General features: G+C 42.2%; 1 protein-coding gene across 3 annotated transcripts in view; it reads left to right on the forward strand.

The window, feature by feature from the left end:
- The first annotated feature begins 7405 nt into the window (after positions 1-7405).
- LOC308096277 (collagen alpha-1(XX) chain-like) overlaps positions 7406-23575 on the forward strand; it is a 47285-nt gene continuing 31115 nt past the window's right edge. The window contains exons 1-6 of one of the 3 annotated variants that reach the window (XM_080443661.1): positions 7406-7604; positions 12860-12996; positions 15931-16035; positions 18596-18736; positions 20515-20727; positions 23259-23441. In XM_080443661.1, the coding sequence (XP_080299787.1) occupies positions 12882-12996; positions 15931-16035; positions 18596-18736; positions 20515-20727; positions 23259-23441 (757 nt within the window). In that variant the 5' untranslated portion in view covers positions 7406-7604; positions 12860-12881. Of the gene's footprint in view, positions 7605-12859; positions 12997-14908; positions 14987-15930; positions 16036-18592; positions 18737-20514; positions 20728-23258; positions 23442-23575 lie in introns of those variants that run through there. The other 2 variants (XM_080443660.1, XM_080443662.1) reach the window with 2 other exon arrangements.

Consider the following 23575-nt stretch of genomic DNA (forward strand, 5'->3'; position numbering starts at 1 on the left):
TGGTCTTCATTAATGCTCATTATAACATGGTACCATTTCTGTCTACTCGGTCTGTGTCTCAGAGGAGGGCTATGGACAGTTCAGAAACCCGTCTACCAGTGACATCATCGATGGGGAATCCAAGCAAATCGATACTGCAGGCTTTATATTCCTGGTTAGCATGCCATAATGGAAGCCATTGTTCTTGGGTTAATAAAAATCGAAATACATTTTTTTAAATCTTGTTTGAGAAAAATTATCTGCCTAATGATGATGTCACTGGTAGGTGGGTTTCTGAAGTGTCTACAGCCCTCCTATGAGACACAGACCGAGTAGACTTTTGTTTTACCATTTTATCATGAACATAAGTGAGGATCAATTATATGAAGATGGGTTGAAAATGGGTGAATCCTTTAACGGTGTGATATTTTTATATAATAACTAATAAATAACTAATTTATTATTCAGTATGGGCCCTCTTGGCCTCCTGTATTTGCAGTGTTCCGTGAGATAGGCCAGGAGGACAGAAGGATGTCAGCTGTGGCTTGAGGCTTGTTTGTGCACTTGCGCATTGGCCAAAAATGTTATGTATTTGGCTGCAGACCCCCATCTGAAAATGTTTTGTGCCAGGCCCCCCCCCCCCCCCCCCCCAGAAGAGAAGATTTGTGTTAAAAAAAGATTCAAGATTTTTAAAAAATGTTCAAAAATAGCAGATGTACAAGCTCGCACTGTGAGCTTGTACATCTGCTATTTTTGAGAACCACTGTTCTAAACCACTGTTCTAAATCCTAAGAGCTTTCTGCAAAACGAATGTTGCTATATAATATATAGCTAAAATCTAAAATAACCCGGATGCTTTACCGGTTTTAATGGGTTAAAACTTTCATTACGTTTATCTCTTTACTTGATATGACCAAGCCTCAATGTGCCTTTACTTGACCACAAGGGACCGCTCATGATCAAGAACACATTTTACAGCCTATGTGGGGTAATGTGAATTATCATTAACTGTTTTAGCAGTCTAAATTTAAAAAAGAACTGTTTTTGAATGTTTTTTTAGATTTTTGAGCCAGATGATTATTTAAAATGCAGCAATGGTTTGCAACATGATGATGAATAAAGTGGAAAACGACAACAATTTTGCCTAAATTTTTTATGTTGAAATTTGTCCACTACATTCGAGATAGCCTAAGCCGACATCGATGACAATGTTTTGTTGTGAGAATGCACATCCCCATTTTTTTTAAGCATACATTGTAGTACTAATTAATTATATTATTTCTGTAGTTTACTACATTTCATGTGTCCATGCGTCCTGCTACCATATTGAGCTACCTCCTCAATCCGATTACGTTTGTGTTTGTTGCTTATTAGATCAACCTATTAGGAGTTGACTTGTCCTGTTGGGAAAGCTCTCATCGTCGTAATAGAATATATTTAGCAGATCAACTCATCATGTGGCCCTAATGGAAGCACAGTTCTAGTCACTTATGGTGGGGTTGTGTATGTTCCCTTAACCTATGCCCACCCCAAACTCCAATGAGAGGGAATATATGGATATTGTTATTATTTATGCAATATTCTGTTATTGACCAGATGTCCTTTTCATTTCATGAATTCATTTTCATGAATTAAAGGTAGGGTATAAGTGATATTTTTGGGTTAAAACAAAAAGTATTTTGTTAAAAGGTTAAAGCACTATATTCTGATAGTAATCATCGCTATAGAGTGTTTGTTCAGTAACAGGAGTCTCCCCGTCTCTCCAGCTCTTTAATAAACAGAAAATACATTTTCTGGTAGGTGTCAAAATCTCAGCCAATCAGGAGAAAGTACCCATTTTTAAGCTTCATTTTTATAGTGTTCCAGTTCTAATTTTGCCTGCTCATGCATTTCTTAGTGTCATCACTTCCAATTTCACTTGTTTAATCTATATCCTGATTGAGTTCTCTATCCTGATTGGATAAAATTGGAAATGAAACTGAAACGAAAATGCATTTTCTGTTTTATAAAGAGCTGGAGAGACATGGAGACTCCTTATATGGACAGGACACTCTATAGTAACGAGCACTATCAGAACATAGACCCATTTTGCAATTATTTGAATAATTGCAAATCACTTACCCTACCTTTAAATTTAAACACATTTTAAGATGTAGATGGTCGATCCAACTCACTTTATCATGTCTCCTTAGAAACACCACTGATTTCTGCTCTCACCCATCACCAGTTCCTCTAACATCCTTGCAACATAGTAGCCTATGTGGGCATTTAATCTAGTTTAATAACAGCAACGGAATCGGTACATCAAATTGAGTTTTAGCTTTTTCATATCTTCACAGATTGCACTGACTGAACAGTAGGCCACAGATACACGTGCATGTGCACTTTTATTTCTAATATATGGCTGCCATATTGGTATGAAATAGGGCACACATAGGTATTACCAATCTTACATATAATTAGAGTAACCTCTGTCGGTCTGTCGGTCTTGGGTCGTCTGTGCCCCAAACTGCGCATGTGTCGTTGCCAGGTTTCGCGCGCGAAACAAGCAGCAAGGTCTATGAAAACAAGGCCAAACGAAACGAACCCTACAAGCAACAAGGTCTATGAAAAGAAGGCCAAACGCAGCGCTAGATCGTGCGCGATCAACAAGCAACCAGCTTCATGAAAAAACACAAAGCCGCGCACTGCGCATTTCTCTAACCAATTCACACCCACTTCACGCTTACAAAACCTGGACATGGCAACGTGGCTCATCGTTCTGTGATTGACAGAAAAAGTTGGCCAATCAGGTGGCGAGTTCGCAGCCTGAAAAAGACGAACGGCAGCCATTGTTGATGTGCGAGTCAGGGTACGAGTGCCTTGACTTCTTATTTTCGCTTACTAAACGCTCTCAAACTTCTTCTTTGACGCACGGAATTCACTTATAACATATCGTTTGGATAGAATTTAGTTGTTTCACTTCATATGTGTGGTCAATTAATCATGACAGAGCCTATTTAAAAAAAAAAAAACAGAACCGGCAGGGGCGACCAGTCACACGCATGTATCCCAATAAGTCAACCTATTTTGGGGATGGCGATCTCAAAAGTCCCTTGCGTCATGGCTGTCCCCCCCGCCCCACCCCCACCACACACACACACACACACACACACACACACACACGCACACACACAGGGAGAGAGAGGGAGGGTGGGAGAGAGAGAATAGACGGACAGACACAGACAGAGAGGGAGAGAGAGGGAGGGAGGGAAAGACAAAATAAGCGAGCCCTCGCTTATTTTTGCGCGGACGTAATTTGTTTGTCATTGTGGTGAATGTTTGCTGCTGATGTTTGTTGTGTGAAGCTTAATGTCAGAGTGTTTGTGTTGGAGCGCCTCAGTGCGGCTGCTGCGTTCATGTGCAACATCTTGCATGCGTGGCTGTGTTCACAGTTTTCCTTCGCCATGTCTGTAGGTCACGGCCTGGAGACCCCAGGGAAATTTCTTCATGAAAAAAAAAAACAGCCGATGGGGTCCGCGATGTTTCACGGGGGTCCGCGTTTTTTTTTGCGGATTGGGTTCGTTTTTTTTTTTTTCGGTGGGTAGGGGCCCTGCGTGGGGCCCCGCCCCACGCAGCCTGCGTAGTGTGCGTGTAGGGAGAAGCGGCCCTGTGTGTGTGTGTGTGTGTTTGTTTGTGCGCGCTCGCAACGGCTCGCACGCGCGTGTGTGTGTTGGCAACGGCCGACGGGGAACGGCTCCGCCTGTTAGATCTTTATATGCGCGGGTGTTTGTGGGTGTTCTGTTCCTCCACGACGGGATGTGCGTGTACACACTACACCATTGGTTCTCAAAGTGGGGTCCGGGGACCCCCAGGGGTCCTTGAGGGAGTTCCAGGGGGTCCCCAGCTAAATGATAGATTAGGCACCAAATGGACCCTTATGGGTCTGTAACTCTGACAGTGTACAAATGGAACCAAATGGACTCTAACGGGTCCATTTGGTTCCATTTGTACACTCTCACAGTTAAATTAACATACATTTTACCATATAAACTGGGGTCCAAGGGATAGAAATGCCATTAAATGGGGGTCCGTAGCCCTAATGCATGTCAAACTGGGGGACCTTGAAATTAAAATGGTTGAGATTCACTGCTACAGCCGTAAACAAATCTTCTCTTATGGGGGTCCCTCGCATATCTTTTCAAATGGGGGTCCGCGGGCTAACAAGTGTCAATTTGGGGGTCCTTGCCATGAAAAAGTTTGAGAACCACTGCACTACACAGTACAAACTCACTTTCGATCCCTGATAAACTGTCTGTTCTCACCGCATAACCCAAACTGCACACTTTGGGTGCTCATATCCCCCTACGGGTATGGTCTAGTGATACTAATTCAGGTTGAGTACATCATGATGAACACAATGTGACTTTACTTGGGGGGGATTCAAATCAGGTTTGTAATAGTGACCTTATTTGTACGTAATGATTAAATAATGATGAAACACCGTCACCCACCTGGAGGTCTACCTGGGACTACCGGTTCTATCCAGTGAGCCAGTCTGACTTGGTGAGGCCCCTGTTGGCCTAACACACAGACATGCACCACCATGCCTAATATTCCTGTATAAATCTAATGTGTTACCCAGTTCTCATTTTGTTTTGAATTTTGGGCGGTGAAACCGCCCCTATATGTGAGGTTTGGACATCGACATCGATTGCACCCCCCCCCAACCCTGCGCTGTGATTGGCCACCAGTGTACCCCCCTAACCCTGCACCGTGATTGGCCAATCACAGTCTATTCAGGACTGTGATTGGCTAGTGAAACATGACACATGTGCATAGCCCTATAAATAGGACTATGCACTTTAAAAAAAAACATTTATGTTTTTTTTTAAGTTAGGGGTGTACAATGGTTGGTCCACAATATTACTTTTCTTTAAGTGAACTTCCATCACTGTGATGACCACTGTGACCACACCGCCCACTTCACACTGGGTGTGATTTTTTTTTTTGGGGGGGGGGGTTTAATGATAGACATTAGCCTGTATAATACAATATATAGAGAATTCTAAAATAAATTTGAAGAATAATTGCTACAATACACACAATTGTGTGTGTGTGTGTGTGTGTGTGTGTGTGTGTGTGTGTGTGCGTGCGTGCGTGCATGCATGCGTGCGTGCGTGCGTGCGTGTTTGTGTGTGTCTGTGTCTGTGTGTGTGCGTGCGTGCTTGTGTGTGTGTTTTCAATTACCATGGAATCAATCGTGGATGTTGATGGAATACCAGGATGCATAGAAGGTGCTGGGTACCATGGTTGTCATGGAAATCCTTGATCCCAGGAGAACTTGTGACCTACTTGTGACCTATAAGCCCACAAACAGCCTCAATGGTTGGATAAGTCACATGAGTGACATGAGTGACCCAGGAGGTTTTAATGGACCTACCAGTAGAATGGTAGCTCAACTCCCTTTTCTACAGAAAACAGTCACATGATGTAAACAGATCACTGACAGGCAAAGCAAATGGCATAATGGCTGTGATACTGAGAAGTTACACATTTAACAAATTGATTACGTTTTTTTCCTTTTTTATAGATCAATTATAAAGTGGAAGACAAGAACTTGTCACTTAGCCTATTGTATTTGTCCACTACATTTGACCAAAAGTAAATGTAAATGTACTGTACATACTGTATGCATACAGTACTGTAGGCCTATATGTATGTATACAATTTAATTTGGCTTTTTAAAGCATACATTAATAACATAATTGCAGTACTAATTCTGTATTTGTGTAGTTAACTACATTTCATGTGTTGTAACTTGTGTCCAATGTTTCCTGTAACCATATTGAGCTTTCTCCTCAATCAGATTAAGTTTGCGTTTGTTGCTCATTAGATTGACCTATTAGGACAGAGTTGACATGTCCTGTTGGAAGAGCTCTCATCATCGTAATTAAATATATTTAGCAGATAAAATCTTCTGTGGCCCTACTGTAAGACTAAGCCAGTGGTGGACAGTAAGCACTGCACTTAAGTCAATGTTTTGACTGTCTGTACTTGTACTACCTGAGACAAAATACAACCACACCAATTGTATAAGTTATATTTTATTAACATATTCTACCATACAGATTGGACAAACCTACATTTTATTCATCCAAAAAAGTTACATAGTGCTGCTTTAAGCCCTATTTCAAATACAGTGAAAATAGAGGTTCACTATACATTATTGATATTTATTGAAAATCACTGTATATATCCAGTATGTTACGTACGTACACACACACACACACACACACACACACACACACACACACACACACACACACACACACACACACACACACACACACACACACACACACACATACACACACACACACACAGCCACTTAGCCAGGCCTAAGTTACACTCCCTTTAAACCTAATATGTTCCAAATAATATCTGGTTGCTGTTATCAACACCCATGGACGAAAAAACACAAACGTGAGAGATGATTCATTATATTTTATTGATCTGGGCTGCTGTGAATACAAACTGCTGCTTTAATTCCCTGCAGATTTCAGACAGCAAAATATGACAGATGGAGTGCTGAATAATTAACCGTTCAGCCAGCACTGCTATTGCTAATAAGGACCATTTATGAGCATTATCATAAATCTATCAGCCGACAGTGACGCTTCAAGTTGCAAAGGAGTTCCAAAACTACTTTTTATAGTCAAACCATTGAGGCAATAGAATGTTGCTGACAGAGAGATTCCTTATCAGACTTTCTTTGACGTATAATAAGCCTCGCAGTCGAGACTTGTTTGCTGTATGTGAATGAATGTTATACTTTTTCTATGAGTAGGCAGTGGTGGGAAAAGTACTCAAATGTTTTACTTAAGTAAAAGTATCAATTCTGAAATGTAGAACTACTTTGTTACAAGTAAAAGTCTGGAATTCAAATTTACTTGAGTTAAAAAGTACAAAAGTAGGCTATTGGTATAAAAATGTACTTTAAGTGCCAAAAGTAGAAAGTAGCCTACTCATTATGCAGAATGTCCCATTTCCCAAGTTTTCAAAATGTACAAAAATCTTCAGAAAATAGCCGATCTACCAGCTCACAACATGTGGCAATGCGACGTGAGCTTGTAGATCTGCTATTTTCAAATAGCCAAAGTTTAAATATATGGCTGAAGTGGTTAATGTAGTAGGCTATGTTTTGTAGTAATAATAAAAATCTACAAAGTAACTATAGTAACTAAAGTCTTCATATAATTGTAGTGGAGTAAAAGTAGCCTACAATATTTTCCTCTGAGATGTAGTGAGTTTAGAAGTAAAAGTACTGAAAATAGGAAATACTCCAGTAATGTAAAAAAATAAATAAATGTGTACTTAAGAACAGTATTGAGTAAATGTACTTTTAGTTACTTTACACCACTGTGTGAATTATACTTTTCCTATGAGTAGGCAACCACCACGCCCATGCAGTTGAGCAGGAGGACCTTTAGAGAGACAGATCACATTACATTACACGGTTTGAAAGGACGATAGAGCTCTATGGGGGAGCAGCGCCCATAGTGCGTGTTGACATCCCACCTCTGGAATGCACGGAAAGTCGCTCCTCCGCTGAACCGAGACGCAGGCGCACGATCAACCACCAGGTACGTTCTTCTCACCTGTATGCATGTTGTTCACTACACTGTACACTGTAAAATATCTTTGCATTGTCGCTAATATCGTTTCTGTCCTTAAATATGAGAGATATACAGAGGTCTCTCTCTCTCTCGTGCGCTCTGTTTGCCTCGGACTTCAGGGAAACGTGGTCTTTACTGGTCTAAATCAGTTTCCCAAACAGTGGGTCGGGACCCATATGTGGGTCGCGGACCACTTTTTATGGGTCACGAGTAAATACCCCTTTATTTTTTTGTTTCCTACATTTTGTTTTTAATTATTATTTTTTCAAAAGATTTTCAAAAAAATGCATAATTTTTGGAAAAAAATCTTTTTAATCTACTTATTAGAGTAAAATAAATAAAACATGTTTTTATAAGTAGTGAAACTAGATCTACAAGCTCTGATTGTGAGCTTGTAGATCAAAAGTTTGTCCCGGGGATCAAATTTCTCTTTTGGGTCTCAAGCTAAAAAGTTTGGGAACCACTGGTCTAATAAATCTCTTACTACTCTTTGCCTGCATGTCAGGGTTCATTGCACTTCTGATGTGGTTCTATAGCTCAATTGTGTCACCTCAACATGCAGACCAGTTGACCACACTAGTGGCAAGTTTCATAGCTTGATAAAAAGCTATGAAACTTGCCACTAGTGTGGTCAACTGGTCTGCATGTTGAGGTGACACAATTGAGCTTGAAATGTAAGCAGGTCTCCAGGGGATAAACATGTTTGTTGGGTCCCATCATCACCAACACCTGCATGACCTGAGCTGAGACCTGCTGATTTTATTGGAGTTCACGCCATAGTGGTGTCATGTTTTCCTATATAGGTTCATGCTGTAAAACCAGAAAAGTATGCAAGTGAGCGCTGCTTTTTATAGAAATGAACAGCAGAATGGGATAAGTTGTACACACTAAAGATTGCTTAATTAATACTCGGGGATATAAGAGGGTTAACGGTCTTATAAAATGAGACCCTGATGAAGACCTATTAGGTCAACACGCGTTGGTCATATTGTTGCCTTGCTCAAAATAAATCACTAAATATTTTTTCATCAAAGACGGAGTGCCTTGGATTTATTTTCTTTGCAAGTCTGCAGTCCACACCACTTGGCAGTCAAGGTAGTACTTCTTTGAAAAATGTGTTGTCATCAGTCTTATGTCAGGAACAGGTTATAATCATTTCAGAAATTGAAATGGAATGATTTGATGTAGAAACAAACTACATCCATCCACACAGTTAAAGCCTGTGTGAACATGTCAATTTTTGCACTCCGAGTTCAATTAACATTCATTTTCACATGGTGAAATAATTTAAATTAAGCACACTGGGGTGTAGCTAGTGTGTTGCCATATTCATAGGCATCTTGTCATCCAGAAGTCATCCAGAAAGCTCAAAGAGGGCAACACAAAAAGGAAGCGCCACTACGACGCCTCTGGTATTTTGACAAGCAGATCAATTGCCATTGACTCATTCCGTAACAGAGCCACTATTTTCCTCTGTGTCTGACAGACAGACGATGTAGGATTCCCTCCCAGACTTTACAATAATCGGGCAAGTGGCTGCATGTGATGTTTGAGAAATGGAAAAGATGAGAGCAGCGGTCACGTCACATACGTACATGATTGATGCATGTTAAATGGTGTTGGACTTTAATCAGCCGGGGAGTCTGTCTTCATCTGTCTTTTAAGCATGCACCTAAATCTGCAGCACATGTCAAATGTCCAGTATGGAATTTGACTCACTTTTACTGTGTTAAAATACCATCTTAACATTTTTTTCCACAACGCTATTACTCCTCCTACCAAAATACCCCACAGGATGTTGTTATAAAGGATTTCAACATGATGGTTTTATAGATGAAGGTATGGCTGCTGTGTGTGATGAAAAAGCTATTTACAGCCCTGTGCAGTGTAGTGTGCCTTCTTTGTTGAACAATGTTTTTATTCACAGGGCAAAATGTCAGAAGAGTTGCATTCTTCTTGCATTCTAAAGAGCATCAGCCTACACATTTCTGACTCACATTGCCCAAGTGGGAAAGTATCTCAGAAATGCTAACATATTTATCATTATAATATGATATCATTGTTTGGGAATTGATCATAATTCATAACCAGACTTGTAGAATGATCTTATATCATCCATGTGGGCAGTGGTTTATAGCTTGTAAACTAAAAAAAAACAAAGGTATTTGTGACCCACCACCAATACAGAGCAGATGTGCATTTCATGTCATTTGTCAGACCAGACCAGTCAGTCAGTACTTTAATGTTCCTCTTTCTATTGTGTTTATTAGAGAGGTGGAGTAATGGGGTTGCCAGAATCCTACAGGATTCTGCTCAGAGTCCCATAGGGCTTTTAATCAACTCAAAACATTGTACATAGATACTCCTTGTATTTACTTGTGGCAACTTGAGAGAGTACACAGTAACATCATTAGTGTTAATTTAACTCCAAAGGAACCCTTCAGAGTGGTTTGTGGCTGGAGGCCTTGCACACACAGGGAAACTTTGTGGTTGCTGAAGATAATGCAGCAATAATACCTGAAAGGGTGTCCTTTACTGTGATTAATGGGTGTGATGTTGATGCTATGGGTTCAAGGCACCGCCAGATATTGTCTACAGCAACAAAGTACCCATAATTGCAGTAAAGAATGCCTTGTAGACGAGTATGATGCCTTTCATGGAATGGTAACCAACAAATGTAATGGCTGAGACGTTTTCATCCGTCATAATGATCAGAATGCTTTGGTGGTGGGACTCAATCTGGTTTTCAATCTCTCTCGCCATCAATGGAAACCGTAAACAACGTTTTAAAGTTGCAAGTTGCACGAAATAAAGTTTTCCATCGCATGATGGTGTCGTTTGCCGCGACAAGGACTAATGTTATGCATTTAGCTTGAAAATCAGTTATTGTCAGCAAGCGACCCCATCCCATCCTACTGCTCCCTGTTGGACTATGTCTGTGTGAGCAGACCAAGACGGCTCCCAGGTGAGGTGTCAGTACAGTATTCATTACACCACTGTTTCATATGTTTGGGTCGCGGACCAATCTTTATGGGTCGCGAGTAAATGTCCCCTTTTTTTCCCCGTTTCATTGAAAAAAAAAATATATATATTATTATTTTTTAAGTCTTAAACGTTTCGTTTGTATTTATTTATGGAAATGTGTAGATTGTGTTCTTTTATTTATGAAATACTTTTGAAAAATGTTGGAATTGTTTTTAATTGATGAAAATCTTAGATTTTGATTATTGAAAAAATAATATATATATATTTTTAAACTTTAAGAAGTAGTGAAAATAGCAGATCTACAAGCTCACAACGTGTCGCGAAGCGACACGCTGTGAGCTTGTAGATCTGCTATTTTCACTAGTTTGGGTCCCGGGCAAACGTCTAATTTCTCTTTTGGGTCTTGAGCTAAACAGCTTGGGAACCACTGCACTACACAGTTGAGGCCATTGTTTGGGCCCTTATCTGGGTGTAAGAAGTGAGAGCTAGGGAGGTACTTATTCAAACTCTGATGCATCCCTGATGGCCTTGGAGAGTAGGAGCTCTAGCAGTGTATGCCAACATCTATTATACAATTTAATTTACAGTTTATCAGACAATTTTATCCAGAGCAACTTACAAAGTGGAAGATCAGATTGAACAACATGAACGCCCATGCATTCCCCACCTAAATCCCCTTTTGCCTTTTAATTTTAATGTTTTCTTTGCTTAGTTTTTAGCCTTTTAAATAGTTATTCTCTTAATAAAGCAGTTTTTGTTGTTGCTCTGTTTTGTAAAGCGACTTTGAGTACCAAGAAATGCGCTCTATAAATTGGACATATTATTATTATCATTATTACTATGGAGTATAAATTAGGCTTACGTCTGAGAGTTACCCTTATGGGACCATTTTTACACTCTCAGTTAAATGAACACGCCTGATTTCGCTGTCTGAGCCCAGGGCAACATACATACTGTATAATAAAGCAGCCAAAACATTCACTAAGGCCCTCTGCACATTGTTCTTATATTACATTTTATGATATTTATGCTACATATACTGTATATAACTCAGTCTTAACGACTTTCAACCTGGCATCCCTATTTTATAGGCAAAAACTTTCAAAGAATATTCAAAAGTAGCAAAAATAGCAGATCTACAAACTCACTACGTGTTGCATTTTCACTATATTTGTGGATTTTTTTGTTGCTATTTTCGTGTGACATCGTCATATAAAATAGGGCTTAACTGGAGCACAGAGTTCAAACCATAGCCACCCATACATTCTGTCCAAACCCTGTGTGCTTTGTTAAGTGTTAGCATTATGACCCTTGAGGGAGGTGTGTCATTGTTATAGCCTCTTGAAGTGCTGTGTGAGTGTTTATATTATGACCCAGTGTGTATCATTAGCCATGTGTAGTTGGAGGCTCCCTGTAATGGAGTCGAGCGCTGGAGCACCTGCACTGTGAGTCAGCCATAAAAAGGTTCCCATGGGAAAAGGTGGCCGGCACTTATACAGCGTCTGTCAGGTGAAAACATAACATAACTCCACTAATGGCTGGTGTGATTTCTTGATTTATGCCGTCTCGTTTTAAAATCGTGAACTGGAACCTTTCTGTGAGTCTTTAAGTATTTGGTACCACCGCTATATGGTCTGTGAAATATATTCTACATTCTATAGCCATTTCATAGACATGTCAGGCAGAAAGTAATTCCTTTTATAATGTACATCCTGCCAATTGGCAATCTTTGTCAGTGTAGTTTTGTAGATTTTTATTTGGTTCGGTTTACTTTGTTATATTGTGTTTGTGTGAGACAGAGGCCTAATATTTAAATGAATTGTGTATTATTATACACATTGACTCAGACAACATAATGTTGTAGCCCACAATTCTGCAAACTTCTATATGTTTAGTATTTGATTGCTTTTATCGCAACTTTACTACAGGAATAGTTATGATTCATTTATGTCATCATACAATTGTGTCCCATGCCAAAAAAAAATAGCTGATCTACAAGCTCACAATGCGTCACATCGTGCCACATTGTGAGCTTGTAGATATGCTTTTACAACACATCGTACAAGAAGTATAAATCAGGCTTTATACAGCAGAACTCATTGACCTAAAATTCAAAACGGAAATAGACCTAGAAAACTATTTACGTGCAATCTCTCAACTACTAGCACTGGTTGGTTCTAGGGCCAACATTGTAACACAATGTAAGCTGTCGCTTACTGATCTAATGTTTCTTTCAGGCCACAGGCTCCAGTCATCACCATGCCTCCACATCTCCTTTATTCATTTTCATCTTCATCACCATCATCACCGTTCTCACCGATGCAACTTTGCCTGGTCACTCTCCTGCTGCTAGCCTCTGGGGTCCATGGACAAGGTACCACATTTATCATCTTCGTTTGCATCCATTCGTCCGCATACAGCGTGAATATAATACATAACGTTACACCACTTTGGTATTACCATAGATACAGATGAGGAGACAGAGTCTATTATAGTCATCCCTGCTTTGATCCAAACCATGGAATTTAAATACAAATAAAAATGTGCAGGTTTATTACGTTTTTAAGTTTACGAGTGCGTTCGGAAATACTCTCTTAGAGTGCTGGAGCATGGGGTGCTCTCTGGTCGTTCAAATATTCTGTGTGGTCCGAGCATCTGCGTTCAGAGCACTGTGCTCTGGGAGCAATCAGAGTGTACACTGACCACTCCGAGTGAAAAGCAGGGTTGTCCTGAGCGTCTGAACAAAACAGGTTGTAATCGTGTTTATGCTTGGGGTGACTTAATGTTCATTTGAATTCAATTTAAAAGATGAAAATGGCAACTCATTAACTAACTAATGAGTGGAATGTTTGTAAATTAACTGAGAGCGTCAGAGCGCTCTAGGTATGACGTCAAAGCCATGCAGAGCAGTCTGAAATCGTGGCAGATTCTCTGAGCATATTTTCGAAGGTAAGTTAGTTTGTTGGCATTTGTATTATTTGGTTGTCTCTGCTGTGAAAATTAGAGACGTGTGGTAATTCTATCTAGTTAACTGTATGTCTAACCCCACCATCTCCCACCCTCCTACACTTTAGTCATAACAAATCCAATATAACTTCGAGGAGCATTACATCTACCTCCACATAACACCAGGGCCAAATGTATCATTTCTTCTTCATAGTGTCCTAAAACTGTAGATACAGGGTTAATGTTTTGAGGCACACACATGTAATTGTTTATCACAGACGGAAAACTGATGCGTATTTAATGACTGCTCCTGAAGTAAAACATAATGACCACTGCCAGCTGTTGCTCTTGGCTCACACAGCGCAGAGGAGAGGATCTGTGCCATTCCGTGTCTGTCTGTCTGTCTGCCAGCCTGAGTGTCTGTCTGTCTGTCTGCCAGCCTGAGTGTCTGTCTGTCTGTCTGTCTGTCTGTCTGTCTGTCTGTCTGTCTGTCTGTCTGTCTGTCTGTCTGTCTGTCTGTCTGTCTGTCTGTCTGTCTGTCTGTCTGTCTGTCTGTCTGTCTGTCTGTCTGTCTGTCTGTCTGTCTGTCTGTCTGTCTGTCTGGCACAGTGTCTGCTGTTGTTGTTACTGGGTGTATGGTGGCCTTGACCTCAGTTGAAATCCCACCAGACCACGTCTGATCCTCTGCCAGGCACTGAAGAGGATGCAGAGCCTTTTTATAGGCCCCTCGCCTAGCACACACATACCACACACACACACACACACACACACACACACACACACACACACACACACACACACACACACACACACACACACACACACACACACACACACACACACACACACACACACACACACACACACACACACACACACACACACACACACACACACACACACACACACACACACACACACACCCACACACACCCACGCGCGGGCTCACAGCAGTCAGAGACAGTGCTGTTGAGTCCTGAGGGTCAACAGAGAGAAGCTGAAGTAGTGTGATTCATGTTTGCGTCTCCTCTGCTTGTCCTCCTTTCCTTCCGCTGTGCCTCCTGCCCCGGCCTCCTCTCCCCCCCACCCACCCACCCACCCATCCAACAAAACCCCCCACATACATACTGTAGCACTGTGGGGGTCCTCTGACGTGACCTCTGACCCCACCATCCTGTCCCCAACCCCAAAACAGCTTCCTGTCCCCGTTTTCTAGCCCAGACGAGAGAGGACAGGGCAGGCTTTGATGGGCAAGCTGGATGGAGGGATGGATGGAGGGCCGGAGGACAGACACATGAAAGACGGGGCTTGTTGGGAAAACCCCTGTTGGAAACTATGTAAATGAGCACAAAACAAGAGGCGGGTTTGATGCTAGGGAGAAGAAAGTGACCAGGGCCAGAGCAATTCTTCCAGGAATGGTGGGCTGGAGAAGATTTTACAACCACAGCAATGAAAAGAAACAAAAGCCTGCTCATCCGGACATTTTATTTGATCTTTGTGTAGCCTATAGGATTGCCATACGGAAGGTATGGCAATCCTATAGGCTACACAAGGATCAAATAAAATGTGGCCTTCTGTGGTTCTAAAACCCTGACTATCCAACACACGCACGAGCGAGCGCACGTACGCACGCACAAACAACTACCTAACTGGTTCTCAAGGTTGGGTCCGCGCACCTCCAGGGGTCCTTGAAGGGGTTCCCCAGCAAAATGAGGAACAGTCAAAACACTTAAGCCCTGTTTTATTTGTCGGCTATTCGAAAATAGCAGATCTACTGGCTCACATCGTGTCACATTTAGACATGCTGTGAGCTTGTCGATCTGCTAATTTCGAAAAAGTATTTTGAGACATTTTGAGAAACCTTGAGAAATATTTATAATATTCATAAAAACACATTCGAAACAACCGAGATTGGCCAAAGTGCTGTACAGGATAAAAACAAACAAAGCATAATCATTATACATGTGCACGAGTGTCCCCCATAAGAGTATATATGCGCAGAATTAAATAAATAAGATAGGCTCAGATGTGGTTAAAAGCCAGAGAAAGTAAAGTAAATTCTTAAAAACCTACAGTAGCAGCAGCTCCAAAGGCACGGGCGCCCCTGCTTTTCTTGCTAGTTCTGGGCTCTTATGGGGGTCCTTGGCACAAAACCTTTTGAAATTGGGGTCCACCGCCAAATATATCAAAATGGGGTTCCTTGACATGAAAATGTTAGAGAACCACAGGCGTAACATACACACACATATGCACACAAACACAACTACCTAACCTACACACACCCATGCACACCCATAACAACTCTCTCCCTGTCCCTCTCTCTCTCTCTCTCTCTCTCTGTTACTGTACACATGTACTGTAGGTCGTCTGAAGCTGACAGTGTTGTCGGAGGATAGACTGCAGATGAAATGGAAGGAAGCTGATGGACCGGTTCAGGGCTACAAGGTCCGAGTGAGACCCATCTCAGGTGAGACAGACATGCAGTGATGTGGACGTGGCTCATTAAATGAGTATAATATTCCTCACCGTTGATTCGGACCTATTTTAGTCACCTATTGACTGTTAAAGTACTGACTGCACACAGCAAAATCCTCAGTGCTGGTTTAATTTACAAATGGAACCAAATGAACCCTTAGGTCCATGGTACACTCTCTGAATTAAATTAACACCGAGGATTGATTTTATTGTGTAGATTAGGAGCGGTCATTCATTTTTATGGACGTGACATGCATATTGATTTCAATTGTTTTCAAGGCGGAAATCCAGTGGTGCCCTGTTTTCTTGCTTTCCTTTCCTTTTTCTTTTTAGACTTTAAGCATTCTTGTTTTCCCCTGTGATAAGGATGGCACACTAAAAGAAGCCAAAGAAGAGTCAATTATAATAATTATGTCATTATTATAATCATCCAGAAACACTTAATCTTGAATTGAGGCATTTTCCCAGATCCTGCTTTTAGTGAGAAGACCAGCTGTATAATGGCAAAGCAATTTCTTTCTTTTCTTCTTTTTTTAAACAATTTTACACATTTCTCCATGGTGCATGGTGGAGTAAAGTTTAATGAGACCATGGATAATACAGTGCAGGAATTCAAAGTGAAATTAGAGGCACTTATGGCTGGTCAAATGGAGCAATATACTATAAAAACCACATGGTGTTGGAATTACTTGTCCTGACAACAGCTTGAATCCTGCTTCCCCACCGTGGTTCCCATTTCAATTATGTAGACCTTCACAGTTCGCTAATAGTGGAGTCTGTAGTGAGACAGACAAAAAAACATAATTCAATTTGTTGTTTATAATCGAGGTTGTTTGTTATCAACTGTGTCATGCCCAAAATAGGGACGCCAGGTTGTAAGTGGTTAAAAATGCCACTTTTTTCTATTCGTGTACCCGTATTCTACTATTCTACTGTATTCTATCCCCTTGCAATAAAGCATGTACTAGTTTAAAAATACAGTAAATGTCTATTCCACACAGCTGTCTATAAAGGAGTCAAAACTGTGTCAAGGCTACTGCTTCACAGGTGATGTCTTGTATAAGAACAGATAATTTCCCCCTTGTTCCCCTCCCTCCCTCGCCACCCCCCCACACCTCTCTCCTTCGTTCTCACCCTCCGACTTCTCCCCCGACTTTGTTTTTTCTCTTTCTGTCATCCTCTTATCTCCTCCAGGCAGGCCTGAGAGAGAGAGAGAGAGAGAGAGAGAGAAGGTTTGGAAACGGAGCTGGGGGAGATGCGGTCTATGGTGGGGGGGGGCGGGAGTTCAGAGGATGTGGTGTAGATTAGATAAAAACAGGGGCATGGCATATGAAGTTATGGCAACACCTTCAATCTGGAACTTACGGACCCATGGCAGTGTGTTGAGAAAAGCGAGAGACGGGGAGGTGGTGGCGAGTCGATGAATTGAGAGAGTGATAAGAAGAGATGGAATGTCGGCAGGGTAGAGAGGAAGCGAGGCAATAAAGAAGACGGTGGGTGAAGGAGGGATTAGGCTGAGTGAGTCACGGCTGATTTATACTTAGTTGCGCGACACGATGCACAACCAAGTATAAAACAGGCATTAGTGAGACTTGTCTTAGGCTGAAGAACAAAGCATGCCTGGAACAATGGCTCTTTCTGATGTTTTGCCTGCTGCTGCAAGAACACACCTGGTCGCAGAGGTGTGTGTGTGTGTGTGTGTGTGTGTGTGTGTGTGTGTGTGTGTGTGTGTGTGTGTGTGTGTGTGTGTGTGTGTGTGTGTGTGTGTGTGTGTGTGTGTGTGTGTGTGTGTGTGTGTGTGTGGCTGCAACTACCAGTTATCTTCACGATTATTCGGTCCATTACTTTTTCGATGAAGCGAATAATTGAGAATTTTTATATCCAAATACTTTTTTATATCAACGGCTCGATGCAATAAATGGTGCTTTTATATAGCGTCTTTATCCAAAGCGCTTTACAACGTGCATTACCCATTCAAGCACACAGTCATTCACCGATGCCATGCAAGGTGCCAACCGGCTCATCAGGAGCAGTTAAGAGGTTCAGTGTCATGTTCAAAGACACTTCAACACTAACCCAGGGGGAGCCGGGGATCGAACCTGGAACTTGCAGCTGTACTACCTGCAGGTTGGCGCCTTGCCTGGTTTCCTCTGCTGTCGAATGTAATTTGGATAAATGCAACATTTACATACAGTTCATACTTGCATACATACATACATACTGTACATACATGCACATACACGCACGCACACACACGCGCGCACACACACACACGCGCGCACGCGCACACGCACACACACACACACACACACACACACACACACACACACACACACACACACACACACACACACACACACACACACACACACACACACACACACACACACATATACGCAGACAGCCTCATTACAATAAATTCACATTTGCTTCATGGAGACTCCAGTAATGAAAGCTCTCTTCCCCGGTCGTTCCCCTTTTCCCTTTAAAAAGAGCTTATTCCCAGCAGTGATTTCTCGTCCATAACGGTGGTCTTCATGTTTCCCCAGAAGTGCCACAGCCAGAGCTGATGCTGACCACCACGCGGGGCCGGGCCACGGTGGCAGGACTGGACCCCAGCCAGGAGTACGCCCTGCAGGTCCTAGTGCTCAATGGAACCATGGAGAGACTCCTCGCCAAGAGACGCTTCACCAGTAAGAGATGGAAAGAGATGAGAGGAGATGTGGAGAGATAAAGCCCGATTTAATAGTCGCATGGCATAATTAGCCGATCTACAAGCTCACAATGCATCGGTTGTGAGGTTGTAGATCGGCTCTTTTTCAACGCATGACACGCTGTACCATAGAGTACAAATTAAGCATTAGGGAGTAGGAGGAGAGGAAATGTTCATGGCAGGAGTATCAAATGGATCTTCCAGAGTTAAATTATCTGTGTACAGCTCCGGGAGGATACAGCAGAGCCTAGGTGAAGGAAGTACATGCAATAAAAAATATCTGTCTTCGGGCCCTACGTCTGCCAGAGAATGTCCAACAACCTGACTCCCCTGTGTTCCCCTAAAGCTGCAGAACTGATAACCTAGAACCTGCAGAACATTATGGAATTTGTGGAATTCTCCTGGTATGACCAGATCAGGCTGAACACAATGAGTGAAAAAACACAACCTCTCACGTATTAGATGGACGATATCAGTCACCACAACCAAGCACGTGTGTTTTCAATTAATCTAACATGGTTAAAAGAGTTTGAAGTTACAATTGGATTTGTATAGTAATGAATATCAAATATCTAAATACTGAATCAAGCAACTTAAAAACTGTCTGGGGTGCTTACAAAAGCCAGAGTCGATGAAAAAATGACCCCAAACATGTTTGAAAGTGAAATATCCCTTTAAAGGCAAAACATATAGACAGAATGTGTAATGAATGATGACATTTGCCACAAATCGCGTTTTAACCACATTCAACCTGAGCAAATCTATATAGGTAAACATTTTCAAAAGTTTTCAAAATACTGGCTGGCTATGTTCGCTATTTGCTGATACTGTGTTGATAAATTGTAGCTGAAAGATAAAAACGAGAAAAAACATAGACGTTTCTGTAGGGACAAATTGTAGCTTTGTCATGTGTATATTATGACAAAGCCTTCAGTTTGGGGATTAGCATTCCAGAAGGGATTCTATTAATCCGATGCCCTCATTGTCCCACAGTTCAACCCCCATAAAATGTCTGTGGTTCTAGTCTATTATTGTCATATATATGACAATAAGAATCAACAAACTCAAGTTGATAATCTCTCTATTGCTTTGATTTGATCTGTGATCACCTTTCTTTGCATTTGACATATTATTGTTACGTGCCTCAAAATGTATTCTTTCTCCGGGTTCACTGCTGAGCATGTGTGAAGCATTCCTGTCGATACTTGCAAGGCCGACCAATGATAGTAGGTTACTGTGTCGTGTCGAGCCCGCTGAGCGTGTGCGGGCAGGTCAGAAAATCATGTCGACTTAAAAGCTGGCTGTCATTCAGAAATGATGGCAGTCTGGGAATTCCTTCCTTTTCTGTGTTCTCCCTCTAGTTTAATTCCCTCCGGGGTCGCTTGCTATTTTCACAGAAATGTCATCCCAAATTTGCTGTTGTTACACTCTTCCCTCTGCCCCAGGCAGTGATGGAATGATACAGGGTCTCTTATGCAGGAGGTAAAATGAGAATTGGAGTATATTTCATAACTCCATGGCTTCTTGTGAACTTGCCTAAACAAAATACAACGAGAAAAATGATAAATCACTGGACATTCTTTTATTAACCTACTTTTATCATAGGTGCCCTCGTGTCCACTCACACAGGGCTCACATTACTATAAAGACCGGCTTCTCGTACTGCATCACAGATCACACAGAGCAAAATGTGTTGCACAACACATTATATTTCTGCCTTGATTTATGCATTTCCTGAATGCATTTCTTCCTATTCAGTCGAGGGTCTGCGTGAGGAGGAGTTGATCCGCAGTGGTGGCCGGGAACAGCGGAAGAAGGTGTTGCCGGGCGGATCAGGGTCAGGGGACCTGGACGACGTAACCGAAGCACTGCTGGGCATTCCAACTGTTCTCTACCAGGACCCCACAACTACTACCCCCACAACTACTACACCTACTACTACATCTACTACTACTACTACTGCCGCTACAGGTAGGGAACAGCTACCAGCTAGCTTTTAACAGCTGTTTTTATCATTTTATTTTATCATTTAGTCGTTGCCAATTCCCCACTCCCTGACGCTGCCAACCTCCACTGTTGGTCTGAGGAGGGTGTATACTGTAGACAATTACATGCCTCCTCTAATACTCCAAATTTGCATCAGCAGTGATAGTGGTTTTCCTCTGAGCATTGTTCCTCTAAATAGGTTTGTACAAAACGTCTGAAACATCACATCATATTTTTGTACACGCCTAGTTCATGCCTACTTCAGACCACAGTGACCATCTGATAGGTTGCTGCTTCATTTCGTCGTAAACCTCCGCAAAAGTTGAGCTTTCCTCAACTTCTTCACACCGCTTTTTGCTGCCGCAGCTAGGTTGCTCTTCGCCATAGACAATGGATGTAAACATGCCGGTTTCTCAGAACACGAAAGCGAGTTCAGCGATACACATGGATTCATTCACCAGCTGTTTCTTGTCACCGAACAGAGAGGAGTTTCACTGAGAGTACAAGGGTTCATGCTATCTCTCCAAGATCCCCTCCCCGCTGGACAGGCTCCACAACCAATCAGCAGTAGGAGTCACTAGTGCGGCAACAAGGACACAATCCCCTGCCAGCTACCCACCTGTGAACACCCGGCCAAGCAGGAGGCGCCACTACCGGGAATTAACCACTTAAACCCTATATACTTCATTGACCGGAGTCCCCCAGGAGTCTACACTGCGTACCTTCCTTTTTTCCCCTCTACACCAAATCTCTTTACCTAAAATAGGCAATCTACACACACAAGGTGTCGCACTGCAACACGTTGTGAGCTTGTAGATCTGCTATTTTGGCTAATGTTTGCCACAGAATAGGGACGCTAGGGTTCATGTGGTTAAACCTGTGCCTTTGAGGTGGTGGTTGGTGGGCAAGTGATTTATGTCTTCGCCACCCATGATCAGTTAAGTCTACTATTGTGTGTGTGTGCTTATGAATGTTTGAGGTATAGGAACAACATTTTTGAACTGTTAAAGGGGTTGTAGGCACTCTACTCATTACTTTATTAAACTCCTTGAGGTTGCACTTGATTCCTGCAACTTAGAAAAAGCTCAATTAATGTGTTATTAAATGTCAAAGTTTTGTTTGATTTATAGCTGTAAATCTACAGTTGCAGTTTGATATATTTGTTCAGATAAGAATTTGGGTTCAAATTAATTTGTCTTAATTACATCTGACAGAAAAAGTAGTTCTGAGGGTAATTACTTTAACTCTTTACACTCTTAATGTAATACAGTACCTCACATGGTGATTTCAGCTCTCCAAGAAAAACAACACATCTGACATGTTCTGCTTCTGGGAGGAAGGTACAGGTTAATGAGCACCTTTTTATTTTTGTCATGAAGGAACCAGCATACCAGTGGTGGTATAATTGTATACTGTTCGAGAGTTTGCGCGCTCGCACATGTGTGTGTGTGTGTGTGTGTGTGTGTGTGTGTGTGTGTGTGTGTGTGTGTGTGTGTGTGTGTGTGTGTGTGTGTGTGTATTGCACCTATACACAATTTAACAACTCAACTAGCTCCAACACATCCCCATGGTGGGCTAAAGATGGTATTTCTGTGTGTTATCTGTCATTATCACCTTGTATGTGGGTGACGGCACACACACACACACACACACACACACACACACACACACACACACACACACACACACACACACACACACACACCATAATGACATGAAAAAAAAGCATGGACAACGTTATGCCCATAGACTCTACGGACCGTAAATGAAGCCTATTTTTCAGCTATTTCAAATCCGTCTTTCTATATCCGGGCCGAAAAATGTACACGGAAATGAATGCTATTGGTTGAGACCAGAGCCGGGGTGGGGATTTAATGCTATTGGTTATGTATCTTGTCAATCAAATCCTCACAAGGTAGCCACGCCCCTCCTACAGCATACCCTACTTTATCCTCAATTTAAAAATAAAAATTAGCGACTGGAAGCATATAGTATTTATGACAATGTTTATTAAGGTAATAAAATCAAGTGTAAAGTTCGGCAAAAACCCATCTGCTTGAATGGAGCCTAATTGCTTCTGACACCAGCAGGGGTGAAACAGCGAGACGACAGGCCATTCATATGAACTGTCACTTCCTATGCAGCCTCAATTTGCAACTCGGAAGCTGGCCCCTTGGTCATGACTCGAGCAGAACATCTCGGACATGTCCGGCGTCACAGGATCAGGATCCAGGCTTCCAGACCACGTCGCTCGCTGAACATATTCGGCGAGTAATGCCATCGCATGACAAAGGGGAGTATTTCCTAGTCCCCGGTGGAGGGGAAATTACTTTTCTGCACTCAACCAGCAGATGGCTGCTCAGATGGCTCAGATCTATTAGGAGTTAGGCATCTTGATCAGGGACACTTCAACACGTAGACTGGGCGAGCCGGGGGTCGAACCGGTAACCTTCCGATTCCCGCTCAGCTACGGCCACCCCTAAAGTATAACACACAGACCTGTTTTCTGGTTGCAGAACCTGCGACGACAGAATCGAGCGCCCGGCCCCCGGAAGTTGCCACGGAGAAGCCCCAAAAGGACAAGAGGAAGAGGAAGAAGGAGAAAGACAGGGGACGCAGCAAGGCGGTTAGCAACCAGGACGAACAGCGGACGACCCAGGACAAACCCAGAAAGACACTCCCCACTCAGCCCGTCACAGGTAACCCTCTGCCCTGCCCTCTGCAGTGCACAAACCAGCTTGTTGGATTACAAACACACAATGAAATCTTCAGTGTTATTTTAACTCTGAGAGTGTATAAATGGAAGCCAGACTATGGAGTTACATTTGTGTCT

This window comes from Gymnoscopelus braueri, assembly GCF_963280865.1.
Source record: "Gymnoscopelus braueri genome assembly, chromosome: 12".
NCBI lineage: Eukaryota > Metazoa > Chordata > Actinopteri > Myctophiformes > Myctophidae > Gymnoscopelus > Gymnoscopelus braueri.